Source organism: Bombyx mandarina, chromosome 21 (assembly GCF_030267445.1).
Source record: "Bombyx mandarina strain Sakado chromosome 21, ASM3026744v2".
NCBI lineage: Eukaryota > Metazoa > Arthropoda > Insecta > Lepidoptera > Bombycidae > Bombyx > Bombyx mandarina.
Genome location: NC_143227.1, coordinates 9,090,395 through 9,107,148, shown reverse-complemented (window position 1 = coordinate 9,107,148; position 16,754 = coordinate 9,090,395). Strand labels below are relative to the sequence as shown.

General features: G+C 37.2%; 1 protein-coding gene across 1 annotated transcript in view; it reads right to left on the bottom strand.

Moving 5' to 3' along the window:
* ATP8B (ATPase phospholipid transporting 8B) overlaps positions 1-12,750 on the bottom strand; it is a 41,923-nt gene extending 29,173 nt beyond the window's left edge. The window contains exons 1-4 of the mRNA XM_028171736.2: positions 12,425-12,750; positions 2,696-2,754; positions 2,067-2,279; positions 904-1,109 (exon numbers count right to left, since the gene is read on the bottom strand). Coding sequence (XP_028027537.2) covers positions 904-1,109; positions 2,067-2,279; positions 2,696-2,754; positions 12,425-12,614 — 668 coding nt within the window. The 5' untranslated portion in view covers positions 12,615-12,750. The remainder of the gene's footprint in view (positions 1-903; positions 1,110-2,066; positions 2,280-2,695; positions 2,755-12,424) is intronic.
* Between the last annotated feature and the right edge of the window lie 4,004 nt (positions 12,751-16,754).

Sequence of the window (16,754 nt, the reverse complement as noted above, 5' to 3'; positions counted from 1 at the left end):
ACTCTTGTTTGTATTACTCGATTGACCTTAGTTTTACAAATTTACATTTTCACTTTTATAAATTATAATATACATATCTACATATTAGAGATGTGTTATACATTGTAGAATAAAAAGGTTTACAAAGACATTACGATACAAAGTTTAGATGTCCTGCCATATTATAGACGAATAGATATATAATATATATACCTAAAACCACTAATCCGTTGATTCATTCGCGTTTATTCGATAAGACTTACTAATTAATGCGTTTCTAAAGTTATACAATAGTTTGTTCAAACACCAAAATCTACAATCTTAAATCGAATGAATTTACATAAAAACTGCTGTAATACAAGACTTATTTGACTACGATGACATAACAGGAAATATTTAAAAAAATGACCCACGTGTTTTCACAATCACAAGTACAACAATAGGGTTCGGCGAGAACCTGTTTCAAGTCTAGCGCGGACGAAGCCCCGAGACAAGCCTAATGTGTTATATATGTATATATAAGTATTGGTTTCGATAGAGTTTAACGTATACACAAGGAGCTGAAAATAGCTTTGATTGCGAGCTTAATCATGTTAATTGGTACAAGGTCAACACGTATATTATAGGATAATCGCAGACGTTTTTGTTAGTAATTTTATAAATCTCTATGCTAAGTTTATTTATTTAGATAGAAGTATTAAAAAAATTATAGACAGAGAAAGTGAGAGTATTTAGAAGTGTTCAAGGTATTTTCATATTCAAATATATTCCTGTTTTTATATTTTATTTTCATCTTCAGTTTTGAGGTCTAAAAATAATTGAAATACACAGAAATCGGGGTGAAAACGAAGTTACTGTTATGTACTTTGATCTACCATGTACAATCACCGATCGGTGTTCTTTTGTAATAATGGTGCCACTAACCCATCAAGCTCGGCGGTTTCTATGTAACAAAGTCCGTTAGGTTCCGAGCTGCTGAGAAGTAGGATGTCGGCCGCGACGAACTGGTCGTTCTCCAACCTGATGACATCTCCCACCTGAACAGACGCCCATTTCTCCTCCACAAGCTTGCCATTACGCAAGGTCTTGGCTCGCCTGTGGTTCACTTGCGAATCGTTTTGATGACGTTGCTGTGAAAAGTAGAATCTTTAGACTGAGCGTTGAGACTTTGGCCTCGTGTCTCAAGGTAGGGGTCGGCATTCACGTTGTGATGTCTATGGGCTTCGGTGACCAGATAGGCCGAGAGCTCATTCATGCGTTTACACAAATAAAGACATAAAAATCATTGTCTGTATTTCACAGCATATACAACATATACGGCGTTGATTATAAACGTCGAGAAACAGAGATAGATATAGTTGCATTGCTTTATGTCTTTATTCGTTGCCTTCAAAGGAATAAAATCGAAAAAGACAAAAAAAACCTATAATTTATGATAGGCACAAAGTATACGTGTAATTATTAGACTTATTGGGCAGTAGGGCTACATAAGTTTTGTGTATGTTAATTATTAATGTCCATAAAGACCTCGGCTATTATTATATCTATCTCCGGCTAGTAATATCTCAGAACGAACATTCTTCTTATTAACATCAACAAATGAAACTTTGTAAAAATGAATAGAGATATTATGCCGGTTCAGTCAGCTGACTAATTCTATCCTAAGTCTACCGTGGAAAAAAATGTGTTTGAAATTATGTATTCTTATTTCTTTAGTTCTTGCCTTGTTTATAATCATCAATTAAATGTTTGTATGCTATTAAACTGAATAAGCATTACTAAAGTAATGAGTCATTTTATTTGTTGTCTTATTTATTGTATTGGTAACAACAATTGTTAAAAAACGCGTTTGATATTAAACGCATTTGGTCATAGTAAATCGGTTCCAATTCGGAAGAGAATGATAAAGTGGTGTTGGTTTAAAGACTTCAAAATTTAAATCCGAAGACACAGCTTTGTACTGACAAACTTCCGGGAGTGAATTTAGGTTTACACGTGGACCGGATTGAATAAGGAAAATAATTGTTTTCCGGGCATACCGCTTGTTTATTTCAAAGTCAGCTATTAAATAACAGGAAAATACTTACGAAATCGTCGTAAGCGTCCTTGACGGCAGTGAGGGCTAGCACACCAATAAGAGGTATCGCTGTGGTTATCGGCGTCAACGAGGAGATAGCCGGGATCAGTTGAAGGACCAACAGGCACAAGAAATAAAAGTTCGCTAGCCGCTGAAACTGTTCTAACAAGTTCAGCGGCAGGAACGTTATAATCGAATACTTCGAAGTCTTGATGTAGTTATTCTGCAACAAACATTCACATGTCATTCTAACAAACTTCTAACAAAACTTTTATTAGAATAATTAATTGTCGTAATAATTCTTAATAAAGCATGAGCCCGTTTAGTAATGCTAGAGCTCATTTTGATTTTTTTTTATTGCCCTTGTAGGCAGACGAACGTACGACCCGCCTGATGGTGAGTAGTTACCGTCGCCCATCGACTTCAGCAATGTCAAAGGCAGAGCCAAACCGCTGCCTAACGCTGGAAGCCGTGAACACTCTCTGTGAATGTCTCTACTTGACTTATCCAACTATTATTATGAAAATATGAAACAAGATCAGTCATGACCGCAAAAATTAAAATTCAGCCGAAAACTTCAAGAAAAGATTCACGGAAATCTGTTTCAAAAACAAAAGTATTATAATTTTTTCCACTTACGGCATAACGAAACTGCGCGTTATATTCCCTGTTATTCGCTTTGATTCTTCGTTCATTTTCTGTAACAAAATAAATACGATTTAATGATGTTTTAACTCATAGTTCACAGCCATGGGAACCCATCTGCTGCATCTGGGAATGCCGCCACCCAATTTAAAAAATGTGATTATAATCGGAATAGCGGCTTCAGGTTATAGAAAAGACATATGCTACTACCATACACAGTAAGTAGCACATACCTGTATATCCTAGTATATAGGCGTTCAGACGAATGTCTTGATGAAGATCCTTTTGAAGGTAATATGCTGCCTAAAACAATAACTTAACCGATATAATATCGGAACCGCAAAAATTTCTTTAAAATAATAACCAAGGTGATTTAGTTCGCTTTTATTTGATGAAATGCTGAAGCGAAGAATGTCGCCTCTAACCATGTGACATGAGGAGAAATTCTCACTTGTAATGCTTACCAGCTGTCCCACCCTTCAAGCTGAAATTGTGACAGCTTCGGGATAAAACGAGACAGGGTTTTTTTTACACGATGACCTTGCTTACCACGGCACCAGAGGCCGCTTAGCGAAACTTAATGTTTGTAAATACATGTTTGTAAATACAAACATTAAGTTTGCATCGAATAAATGGGTTAGAAAAACTATTCATTCGATTTTGATGAAAGTGAATACAGTTGTTAGCAATATAAAGAAGGTTTCAGTCTTAATACCATCAACGTACGACAGATACCACGCATTTAGGTTCAAGATATCTTGAGTAGCTTTTTAGACGATTAGCGATAGTGACAGCGGAACGTAGCCGAGTTTCACAGTCTTTATAAATTTTAATGAAAATGAATAGGGTGTTAACAAAATTGTGTATTTCAAACACTTAATAATAGTCATCGCGGGGCGTGGGAGACCCTAGATTTATTTATTAGGATTTCTTAATTAATTTCGACAAGATAGTCACGTTCCAAATAAGTCAGAAAGCGGTTTTAAAAATCATGTTGATTTAGGCAAGTGATTGCTCAGCTAACGAAGGCGCGGCGGTTAACAAAAACAGAATACAGACCAAATTAGGAAACATTCTAAATGTTTAAACATTACCCCAACTGTAGCGTACAGTCGACTCGTGACTGACGCAGCGGCGTTGGGAAATCATTTTCCAGTATTTTTTTTCTTAGAGTGACTCTAATATTAATTTTATAGCTATATTATCTTATTTCCCAATGGAGTAGTCAGTGCAGTTAATACCTCAGTAGTTTAAGTGATCCATTAGCAATTTAGTCTTTTGGCACGGGATATTCTGTAGCGCGATAATATTTTTTCGCCAATGGATCACCTAATTAAGTTGCCATTTTTGATTGATAATGGCTCAGTGGTACTTGTGATGAATAAAATACTCCTCAACACTTTTAATTTTTGAAACGTAATATATGTTTTTTTTATTGCTTATTTTTCTTGCTTAGATGGGTGGACGAGCTCACAGCCCACTTGGTGTTAAGTGGTTACTGGAGCCCATAGACATCTACGACGTAAATGTGCCACCCACCTTGAGATATAAATTCTAAGGTCTCAGTATAGTTACAACGACTGCCCCGCCCTTCAAACCGAAACGCATTACTGCTTCACGGCAGAAATAGGCAGGGTTGTGGTACCTACCCGCGCGGACTCACAAGAGGTCATACCACCAGTAATTACGCAAATTATAATTTTGCGGGTTCGATTTTTATTACACGATGTTATTCCTTCACCGTAGAAGTCAATCGTGAACATTCGTTGAGTACGTATTTCATTAGAAAAATTCAACACCGGTGCATCGCTTCAACACGAATGCACCGGACGTCTTATCCTTTAGGCCACGACGGCTTCTTGTATTTATTGTATGTATACTTAATATAATATCCCTCTCTTTTGAACACTTTACATAATACGAGGCAAACGTGCCTCGACGCAAATGACGGGGACTAGAACAAGATGCATTCAAATACCATTCTACTCTCTATGAACCCATTGTGACGTTCCATTTTCTTGCTTTATAATGCTGAGTTAATTGTAAGCTACATCAAAATCTCATTCAATTTATTCAAGTGCTTAAAGTTAATGCTACTTTCATTTAAAAATTTAAGTGTAATGAATACCACAGTTATTTAAGTTAAATAAAAACCAAATATAGAAAACACCATATTGTTTATTCTTGTTTAAAATACTACGAAATGTGCATGTGCATCAAAATTATCTTTCTTCAGTTACATATTTTTATTTGGCGGGTGAGAAGCGCGAGACATTTTCCAAAAGTTTGCAACATTTATGAACTACTTAATGATATTATTTCTTTTATTGCTGAGATGGGTGGACGAGCCCACAGCCTGGTGTTAAGTGGTTACTGGAGCCCATAGACATCTACAATGTAAATGACCCACCCACCTTGAGATATAAGTTCTAAGGTATCAAGTATAGTTACAACGGCTGCCCCACCTTTCAAGCCGAAACACATTACTGCTTCACGGCAGAAATAGGCAGGGTGGTGGTACCTACCCGCGCGCACTCACAAGAGGTCCTACCACCAGTAAATAATAATCTTTAGAGTTTATATTATTTGATAATCCCTACTAAGAACAATACATTATTGACTTTACTTTGAGTTACGCATCAATGTATTATTTATTTATCGGTAGTATCTATGGTACAGATAATTAAAGATTACAAAACGACCCCCTAAAGGCGACATTTTGAGGACTTCAATGAAGGCTATCTCTCCGTTTTTTAAATGGACACATTTTGGTGTCAATGATAATTCACTAGTTAAAGTAACTGATCAATTTTTAGGGAAACTAAATAAAGTCGAAATTGAACTAACACAATTCGAAAAATTTAAAGCAAGGTCACCGAATCTACTTTGAACCGTTAATTGAATAATTTGAAAGATAGACCTTTCTCTGTACAATATTTAATTCGATCATTCCACGATCGTTCCACACTCATTCCATCCCAATAATAATATAATTTGCTAACGGAAGAGTAAAAGGCTATAATAATATAATGAAGGTTTTTGCAAGTAGAATGTTTAAAATAATAATAATCCGATTATTCAAAGAAATATATAGTATTTAGTATGTATACTAGTATTAGTTCAGAAATGTGTTTTTAATACTAAATTTATTAGAAATATATTTTATTACTAGCGACCCCCCTCGCTTCGCTTCGGAATCATTAAATTTTATTATTGATAGCTGAGTCCCGCGATGTTAACTTGACGTGACCGGGTGACGCCGCGGGGCGAAGCTTGTCTAAATAAAGTAGCCTAAGTTACTCCTTATATCATCATCTACCTATCAGTGAAAGTCTCGTCAAAATCGGACCAGCCGTTCCAGAGATTAGCAGGAACAAACAGACAGACAGACAAAAATGGTAAAAAATGTTATTTTGGTTTATATACCGTATATATATTCATATGCATGTAGTAAAAAGCGGTTATTTGAATATTACGAACAGACACTCCAATTTTATTTATATGTATAGATTATATTTACTAAATTAATGATCCAATACAGCGTTACGTGCCAAAAGGTCTTGAAAAAAAAATGAATATGCTAAAGAATTAGGTTTTGAGAGCAACAAGAAATCAATATTATCGTGAATTACTTACTTCAACAAAATAGGTTACTTATTCACGATTGCTGAAATTGTTTGAGTGCCATCCATAGGCTGAATCGTTTCTGATATTGTTATTTGTATAACAATTTTTATACCAATTTCAATTTTTTTTAAGGAAACCAGCTTATACATACAGTTTTTATGTTTAAAATATATATAGTATTTAGTATATTATATAACTAGTCAGGTCATAAGTATTGTCACACAGTAAAAACTTTTCTTTTAGAATGCTGGCCACAAAAAAGTTTATTGAATTCGAATTTCGAATTGTTCATGAAAATAAAAATGTATACTTTTAGAATTTTACTCATTTTTAAATATGGAGTGGACGCTTAAAGAAGACCGTGTTGCAGTTATTGCGTTGCATCGTTGCGGTTACGCGCCAATTCAAATTTTTAACATACTGAAAATTTTGAATATAACCAAAAGATTCGTTTATCGTACCATCAAACGATACAATGAAGACTCTAGTGTAGATGACAGGTCAAGAAGTGGTCGCCCTCGGTCTGTTAGGACTCCAGCAGTGATAAAAGCTGTGAAGGCGCGAATTCAAAGAAATCCCAAACGTAAGCAGAAACTGTTGGCCCTTCAGATGGGGTTAAGCAGAATCACGGTGAAAAGGGTGTTAAATAAGGACTTAGGGCTTCGGGCATATCGAAGAAAAACAGGACATCATTTGAATGCTCGTCTAATGGACCTGAAACTGAAGAGATGCCGCGCTTTGTTGAAGCGGTACGCGGGAAAAAAATATCGGGAAATTCTTTTTTCGGATGAAAAAATTTTTACCGTAGAAGAGAGCTACAACAAACAAAATGATAAGGTGTACGCACACAGTAGTGAAGAAGCGAGCAACCGTATTCCGCGTGTCCAACGAGGTCATTTTCCATCCTCGCTCATGGTATGGTTGGGAGTTTCTTATTGGGGCTTAACAGAGGTACATTTTTGTGAGAAAGGTGTAAAAACGAATGCAGTTGTGTATCAAAATACAGTCCTGACGAACCTTGTGGAACCTGTTTCTCATACCATGTTCAATAACAGGCACTGGGTATTCCAACAAGATTCGGCGCCAGCTCATAGAGCGAAGAGCACACAAGACTGGCTGGCGGCGCGTGAAATCGACTTCATCCGACATGAAGACTGGCCCTCCTCCAGTCCAGATTTGAATCCGTTAGATTACAAGATATGGCAACACTTGGAGGAAAAGGCGTGCTCAAAGCCTCATCCCAATTTGGAGGCACTCAAGACATCCTTGATTAAGGCAGCCGCCGATATTGACATGGACCTCGTTCGTGCTGCGATAGACGACTGGCCGCGCAGATTGAAGGCCTGTATTCAAAATCACGGAGGTCATTTTGAATAAACTTTAGTGTCATAAGAATCTATGTTTTGTTAAGTTCATATTGGTATATGAATGGTTACATAATGACTAAACTTGTTTCAATTATTTTACATTAAACATGTGACAGAATTTATGACCTGACTAGGTATATTATACTAGTATTAGTTCAGAAATGTGTTTTTAATACTAAATTTATTAGAAATATATTTTATTATTTACAAAATTAATAATCCAATACAGCATTACGTGTTAAAAGATCTTGAAAAAAAATTTAAAATGTTAAAGAATTACAATTTGAGGGCAACAAGAAATCAATATTATCGTGAATTACTTACTTCAACAAAATAGGTTACTTATTCACGATTGCTGAAATTGTTTGAGTGCCATCCATAGGCTGAATCGTTTCTGAAATTGTTATTTTTATAACAATTTCAATATTTTTTTTAAGGGAACAACATAATAATATTGTATTTATGTTTAAAATATTATCTGTGTTCGGATAAAGACACGATTTTTTTTTTAATACATATAATAGACTTAGTTGCGAATTGTTGAGTTATGGTGGAGGCAAATAGGGCGAGTTCGTCTCGACGGCGCCATAGGGACGACGATCGATCTTCTCTCCGTTTACGACTAATGACATTTTCAGGGACATGTATACTATGTACCGTTACAATGTCACGTCTCATCGCGTTATAGTAACATTTTTACTACAATCGTGTTAAGATTAATTCAACATTTAATCAAATTCAGCTGATTCGATAAATACATTTTTTTTAATTGTTAATTGACTACCTAATTGTAAATGAAAATACTACTGGTTCTAGTTTATTTTATATAGCCTTATAAAGCAATTATCTATAGAATCTATTATTACAAAAGATTGACGCATCGTTAAAAAATAGTCTTGACGAATTTTGAAATGTTAGCTGATATCCGGTGTCAAGAAAATGATAACAGTATTTAAATTAAAATTGTAAAGATAACGAAGTAATCAATTTACAACAATGAATATGTTAAAGCTAAACCATAAAACTGTTTTTCAATCACGACCAATAAGTAATCAAAATTTCGTATTGATGTTATGAGATTAATATAATATTTACTTTGTTTGCTTACAGAAAACCATTCTACGGGTATTTTCTGGTCTTAGGATCGGCATTATTAGTGAAACTTATTTGAGTTTCCAACTAAACAATTTCATTTTCAATTCATAATTAAAAAAAGACGGCATTATCATACAGGTGCCTATTTAAAGTTATCAGAGAAGAACATTTGAATCACATTAAGGTCATATCCATTAGAAAACATTTAATTTTAATGATTTTCGTTGGTTCTGAGAGTACAATCCGTGTAGGTACCTACTGCGTTTTACATAAATGCTATAACAAATATTAAGGTAACTAAATTTTATCTACTTTTATTCTACTACATAATTTTAATACAAAATTGTTTTAAGAGTTTTTGAAGACTATTAGTTCAGTGATTATTTTCGTTGACTCGTACCTAGTCTTGCATTTAATTTGTATACTTTACATTTATTCATATGATGACAAATCGCATTACTTCATCATTGAAAGTACAATGACTCCGCTTCGTGTTTCATATTTGCATTCAAATACCTAAATTGAGTTTATATGCTTCTCATAATTAATTAAGTATGTGCTATTATTTTTTTTCCATGTTTTGAAATGTTTTGGTTTTACACCAACCTTAAATATTAAATAATAAAAAAATAGTATATAAATAAATATTTACTAACAATCACGCCACGTTAACTGGTCCCGTGCTAAGTTCGTAAAGAACTTGTGTTACAGGTACCAGATAACGGAAATAAATATAATTTTTTTATTATACACATATATATATTTAATATACATCCATAAACCTGGAAAAGACATTTTATATTTATCATACAAATATCTTCCCTTGGCTGGACTCGAACCCGCGACCCCCTTGTGTAGTGACCATGTCACTTACCACTACACAAGACGGCCGTTGTACTTGTTAATATTGTACTCAATTTAGGGCAAACGTTATTGACCTTTAAAAAGTACCAGAATAATATGAAAAATGTAAACAAACTCAACAAGGTGTGGATGATGTAGTTATTTTCGTAATCATCGCAGTCATTGAATGGAAGTTCACGGTTAAACCTCGAATGTTTAGCGACATTAACTGTGCTACCGGATAATTTCGGTAACGCGGTGCAAAAACATCAAACAAAAGGTCTTGCTTGCCCTTGACTTGCAAATTCAAGTAAGTATTTGAATCTGTTTTATGACTTAACTACTGGCAATGCCCCGGACTTTGTAACATCACATTTTATTTATTTATTGCTTAGATGGGTGGACGAGCTCACAGCCCACCTGGTGTTAAGTGGCTACTGGAGCCCATGGACATCTATAACGTAAATGCGCCACCCACCTTGAGATATAAGTTCTAAGATCTCAGTACAGTTACAACGGCTGCCCCACCCCTTCAAACCGAAACGCATTACTGCTTCACGGCAGAAATAGGCAGGGCGGTGGTACCTATCCGCGCGGACTCACAAGAGTTCCTACCACCAGTAAGTTTCATTAACAATTATTACAATAAATTACGTTGAATTTAAACGATAAAAATTGTGACTTGTTTAATATTTACCATATTATTAAAGTTGTTTGGACTGTAGAAAGAAATTATAATCGTTTATTTGTACAACGAAATTGGCCTATATTTTCACTAGGCAACACAAAGCCACACCCTGCGGGTAATATCAGATGAGACCTGTATCCAACGAGCAGTGGACGTCTGTTGACTAATAACATGACATTTCATTGTCAAAGAAGACTGCAAGCTATAAAATCCGCCATACGATATGTGTTCTAAATAAGCGAAAAATAATTCTCGGCTACCTTGAAATGTAATTAGCAAACAAACAAATATAACATAATTGAATATAATTATTCAGTGGCGAAACTAATGTTTAACGCTAAATAAGTTATAAATAGCGTTTCGCTCTGATTACTACAAAGAAATGTATTAAAATACAGTCCTTCATGAAAACGCCACGCGTATGCAATCGTGACCACAACAACTCAATCGACGACTACAGCGAAGTTTTAATTCAATCGGATGAAGGGCGAACGAATAGAGATGATCTATGAATAAACAAATTTTACTGTATATCTTAATTTAAGATTTACCTACCGTCAGGCATGTGAGCGTCCGAGAACAGTTTTTATTTATTTATACCGTAACAATTCAGCGATTTCCTCCAACTATTTACAAATTATATATATAAAAACCTTCCTCCTTTATTGCTCTTTCTATTAATGAAATTCGTATCAAAATCGGTTGAATGGTTTAGAGTGGAAAAACAAACAGGCAGACAGCTACTTTACTTTGAACTATTTAGAGAAGAAACTAGTGATTCCTTGTCACGTTTTGATGTGTTTGAAATAGACCCATTTACTGAAACGATTCGCGGGCCACTTATTGGACGTTCATAGCAAAAACATACTCTATGAAGTTCAATCAAATAAACTCTTAAGAGTACGATAATAATATTATATTTAAACCCATAAATTTAATACAGAATATTTAAATATTTTTAGAAAAATGATAACTAGAACAATGAATTTTGCTTTATTGTTTTTTTAATTAACCTTTGCTATTTTGTCCAGTCTACTCTTGGTATTGTCAATGGGAATGTCTATCAGGCAAACTCTAGACTAGAATTCCAAAATGTGATAATATTCAAGAACCCCTTTCTTGAGATGAGTCACTTATAAGTACATTGAACTTTATCTTTTGTTGTAAATGGAGCGTGGGTACATAACGTCTCGCACAATGAATACCATTGATACCAATTTTAAATTAGCAGATGCTAGATCTTTTAATTTTGAGGCTTGGTTATAGAAATTTCCAATACAAATATGTGAAATACGGTTCATTTTTCGAAATTAATAAAATTTCTACAATTAATTTTTTTTTATTGCCCGCAGGCAAGCGAGCATACGGCCCACCTGATGGTGACTGGTTACCGTCGCTTAAGGACGTCAGAGCCAAGCCACTGCCTAGCAAATAATATAATATAAAATATAATATTATGACATGGGACTGATTTTTTAGCTTGACTATAATAATAACCCATTTTTAAATTATTTTATTATGCAATCCTGTAACGTGATGTTAGCATGCAGTTGTGATCATACTGTACAATCATACGGTAATCAACGGTATATTCCAAGTTAACTTCTGATAGCTTAATATTAACAACAGGTGGACTTCCATTGTTATTGATATTTATCACTTACATTTGTGACGATATTACGTGTAAATATAATGTCGGTGTTAAAGTAAAACAGAAATGCATTATAATTAAATTTAGTGAAGTGAAACCGGCTGGCAATCGATACAGAGCGCGGGGTCATACGCGAAGTTCTGAAGCGTTGTGTCGATCCAACCCGCACTGTTTGACCGTGCAACGAATACCCGACACCGACCTTGGCCATAATATCCTCCACTTCATTGTGCCATCATGCCACCACAAACTTCATAATACGTCTAAGTCATTCATTGAAGAGGACGATATATATACCGACATTTTACGTTGATACTTGTTTATGAATTAGCTCATAACCTACATAATAATATAGCTCACTACAAAGGAGGCATGTGCATAGAGCGAAGCTAAAATTCAATAAGCCGTATCGGTATGACGTGATGACATACGAGGAATCAATAGATACCGACCGCATGAAACGAAGGTGCGAAAGCGATGATTGTGTTTGGCGCGGCGGTGCGACGGCGCGGGCTGATCGCGACGCACCAGCTTGCCGAGCAACTCGAGGAGAGAGAGGCGCAGCGGACGCGGCGGCACCCGAGCTTCGCTGCCCTCCGCGCCCAGCACCTCGAGTTCGACAGCTTCGGAGCGCGCGCACATCCGCGCCGTTACCGCCGCCCCATGCCGGGCGCCGCTACGTGCGGCCACTCCGCCGGCTCCGGTACCACGCGACGCGCCACGAGCCGCGTGATCCGCACGCGCGCTCTCAGTCGGCGTGCCTACGAGACTCCTTTACTCCTCTCCCTGCCTACAAACAGCGCCATCCGTCCGTAGCGCGCATGTCACTTACACACCGATTATGCCTCTATTGTGTTACCCTTCTTTTCAGTATTTCCTGTGCTAAAATTCTCCTACTAAATGGGAGAAATATTAAAATTTGTGTTTCTCATTATTTTTTTGAATCTTATCTTTCAAGGTTTGATTTCCAGATCAACTTTAGGATTTCCAATCCCACGCAGAAAAAAAACGGATTCCTTATAGTATAATTTTATTGTTGGTCGGTTCGTCGTCGTCGTTTTTCTCAGGAATGAGTAGATGTATCTAGTTTACATAACTTATTCCACATACTAAGGCATACAGTGAACGAAAATTATATAAAAATTCAAGATTCTATGTCAACGTAATAAAAAGACAGTTATATTTTTCATGTTAGCTCACAATACTAATGTTAAAATGAAAAAACTTTATTTACTTACTACTATAGCTGTACTGACTACCTCTTCGTAAATGGATACTATAGCCCATGCACATAACGTGAATCAAACCCTAGAAATTATTTACAAAGCCGCAACTGCATTATACCTGTACCTGTTACTGTTAAACGGCTGTCCCATCTCTCAAACCGGAACGTGACTTTGCAACAGCTCAATATAACACTTCAGTTAGTGGAATATGGTAACTTAAGTTTCAAAGTGTGATAGTAAGATTTATTAGATTAAATTGTCTCTACAGTCGTATATTCAGAACAGAGTAGTTGTAATAATATGTTTGTTGGTTGTTTTACACCCTCGTTACTCCAGCTTTTGTTACTTTTTTGTTGATTAAACTATAATATACTAGCAACCCGCCCTCGCTTCGCTTCGGAAGCTGTAATTTATTATTGATTTCTCCACTATGTAATGGATGTTATTATACATATAAACCTTCCTCTTCAATCACTCTATCTATTTAAAAAAACCGCATCAAAATCCGTTGCGTAGTTTTAAAAATTTAAGCATACATAGGGATATAGGGACAGAGAAAGCGACTTTGTTTTATACTATGTAGTGATGAAGAAAAATGCGAATGATTTAGGAAACTAAAAGATTACAATCAGCCAGCTGGCGATTCAAGAAGACTCAAAACAAGTGAAACATATACAATAGGTGTAAACACTAATGTTGTTGCGATCAAAGTGAGGAAAAAAGACATGTCTATCGTTTGATTTATTACAACGAGACGAAGCATGACACATAATTTCCTTGTGAACTATTTTATGATGTAAATTTACTCAATAAAAAAATCAGACATTGTTTGTAGTATGATGTGCATATTTATGCAATTAATCTCACACTGTTGGATTTTCCTGGTAAATGTTCATTGTAAACGATATGACATTAGTTAATTTTTGACTAGCGACCCGCCCTCGCTTCGCTTCGGAAACTGTAATTTATTATTGATTTCTCCACTATTTAATGGATGTTATTATACATATAAACCTTCCTCTTCAATCACTCTACCTATTAAAAACCGCATCAAAATCCGTTGCGTAGTTTTAAAGATTTAAGCATACATAGGGACAGATATAGGGACCGAGAAAGCGACTTTGTTTTATACTATGTAGTGATGACCGTGTGTATCAATCAACTGATAGGTAGATAGTTCTTTTTCATCTGTAGTTGTAGTAGTCTGTAGATAAATACTGCAAGACATTATTAATATTAAGCATTTCTTTCTTTTGTGTATTGGTCTGTCGGCGCAAATATGACTATTTACCTACTGATCATCAACTAATTACTCTGTGATAAGAAATTAATGTTAAACAGTTCCTTTTATTGTAATTTCAATACTTTAAAACGTGTTTGAAAAACGTGTAAACCCGCTCACGTGTTTGAAAAACGTGTAAACACGCTCACGTGTTTAAAACGTGTCGACACGCTCACGGGTACGAAGCCCCATAAATACGGCCGTGCTGTCTAGCACTGATTGATTCGTGTCCGAGCCGTTGTACTGTACGGATATCTCTGTAACGTTGTTATGCTTCTCGTGCAATATACGAAGTTCTTGTGAAGTTCTCGTGAAGTTTTGTTTCGGAAACCCAAACATGAGTTATCGTCAACAAAGCAATAACCGTGACGTCAGCAATGCTGACGTCACACTTTTTAAAAACGTTCCATCTGTATCTCCCCCGACATCAGAAGTGGGATCAGGACTCTACTCTCACTGGCGTGACGTGTTTGAACATGTTCGAAGTACAGCGGAAAAACATGATGCAGATGAGAATACCAGTAACGGTATCTGAGATCACGGGTCAGAAATTCTTCGGGAACAGACAGATTCCGATCCATGTGCTTGGTGCGCTACGATTGATATGTACCTCGATGAACGTCTACTGGATGGTGCACGGCTCATTGTAGTCTTCAGTGGGGCCCTGAAAGGCGGTGCCTTATCATGATTGTCGCGGATTTCATACGTAAGTGTCACATGGAGGCATTTGCGACTTATTTCTCGCTCGTTATGCAAAATTCTTGCTGCGACGCTTATCAATTTAAGCAATGGTAAGCCACAAAAGCGTGAATGCAGCATACGCAAGTCGTGTAATAGCGTCTGCTACCTCGATGGAAGATCTGAGCCACGAAGAAACTTTATCACATGGCATTTACTAGCGGAAATAGGACACGAAACAAGCTGTTGCAAGAAATTAAGGCAAGTGCAAGTCTCAAGTGGAAGTTCGATCACAATAATGGATCTGTCATGACGACAAGCAAGCAAACAAGAAAGCAAGCAATTTTTCGTGGGGAAGAAAATTGACACATTTGAAGTCGTCGTGACCTGTAAGATACACCGTCCGGTGCGTTCGTGTCTGACGATGCGGCGGTGTTCGGGTCCCGCAGGCGGATGCAAGTTTTTCGGGTGAAGTGTGTGCTTGTGCGTGCTTGACAAGTGTTCGCGGTTGGCTTCCGCAGTGTGGGAGTAACATCGTGTAGTAGAGGTGGAACCCGCAAAATTGTAATTTGCGTGGTGGCTGGTGGTAAGATGTCTTGTGAGTCTGCACAGGTAGCCAGAGGTGAGACTTCTGCGGTCGCAGCCCACCCAGTCTGCGAGAACCGGGCAGATCGCCTCGACGGTACGGAGGCCGGCCGACGGGTCCGCCAAATGACGAGACTACGCCTCCAGCACGGACTGCCGAGTTTGGAGCCCTCGCGCTCCGGCTGCACTTGCGCTAGGGCGCGCCGCCTCGTAGGAGACTGTGAGGTATCCTTGAATGACTCTGACCGCGATCGCGCGCTGCCGCCGTCGCAGCGCAGCGACGTTCTAGTGGGTAAGGACGTGGCACCAGACGGGTGATCCGTATAGTGCCATCGACCGCACGGGTACCGTCACCCTGCCTATTTCTGCCGTGAAGCAGTGGTGTATTTCGGTTTGAATGGTGGGGCAGCGGTTGTAGCTATGCTGAGACCTTGAAACTTGTATCTCGGGGTGGATGACGCGTTTGCGTTGTGGATATATGTGGGTCCAATAACTACATAGCACCAGGTGGGCTATGAGCTCGTTCATAGTCCACCCATCTAAGCAAAAACATTGCCACGAGTTGCCGCCGAGGCAAATTGATGGCGCGATGTCATCGACGGCCGCGAGCAACGCAGCAGCAGAGCGACGTGCCGGTAGCTGCGTAACATCGGGTGTTTTGGTAAATGAGAAAAATCTGGTGAGTCGTTTTACTTTTATTTGGAATCTGATGCCGAATGTTCTCTTGTCGAGAAATCTATTAGTAGTAGCTTCATAATTCAGGAATTTTATGCGATGGTTCTCATAAAGGGTCTGTTGTTTTGACCAAAACTGTACGGAACAAATCCTTTGCGATGATTTATTGCTTAACCATTTTAATGTCACCGATAGTTGTTTTAATCGGTTCAGTGAGATTGAGCATTCAGCGAAATAAGCACTTAAATCTAGTGTGTCCTTATTCGAAGCCCACACTTGCGTTATTGCTGACCAAGCTCGCAATTAGCTCATGGAATTGTTCTTGACATGTTCTTG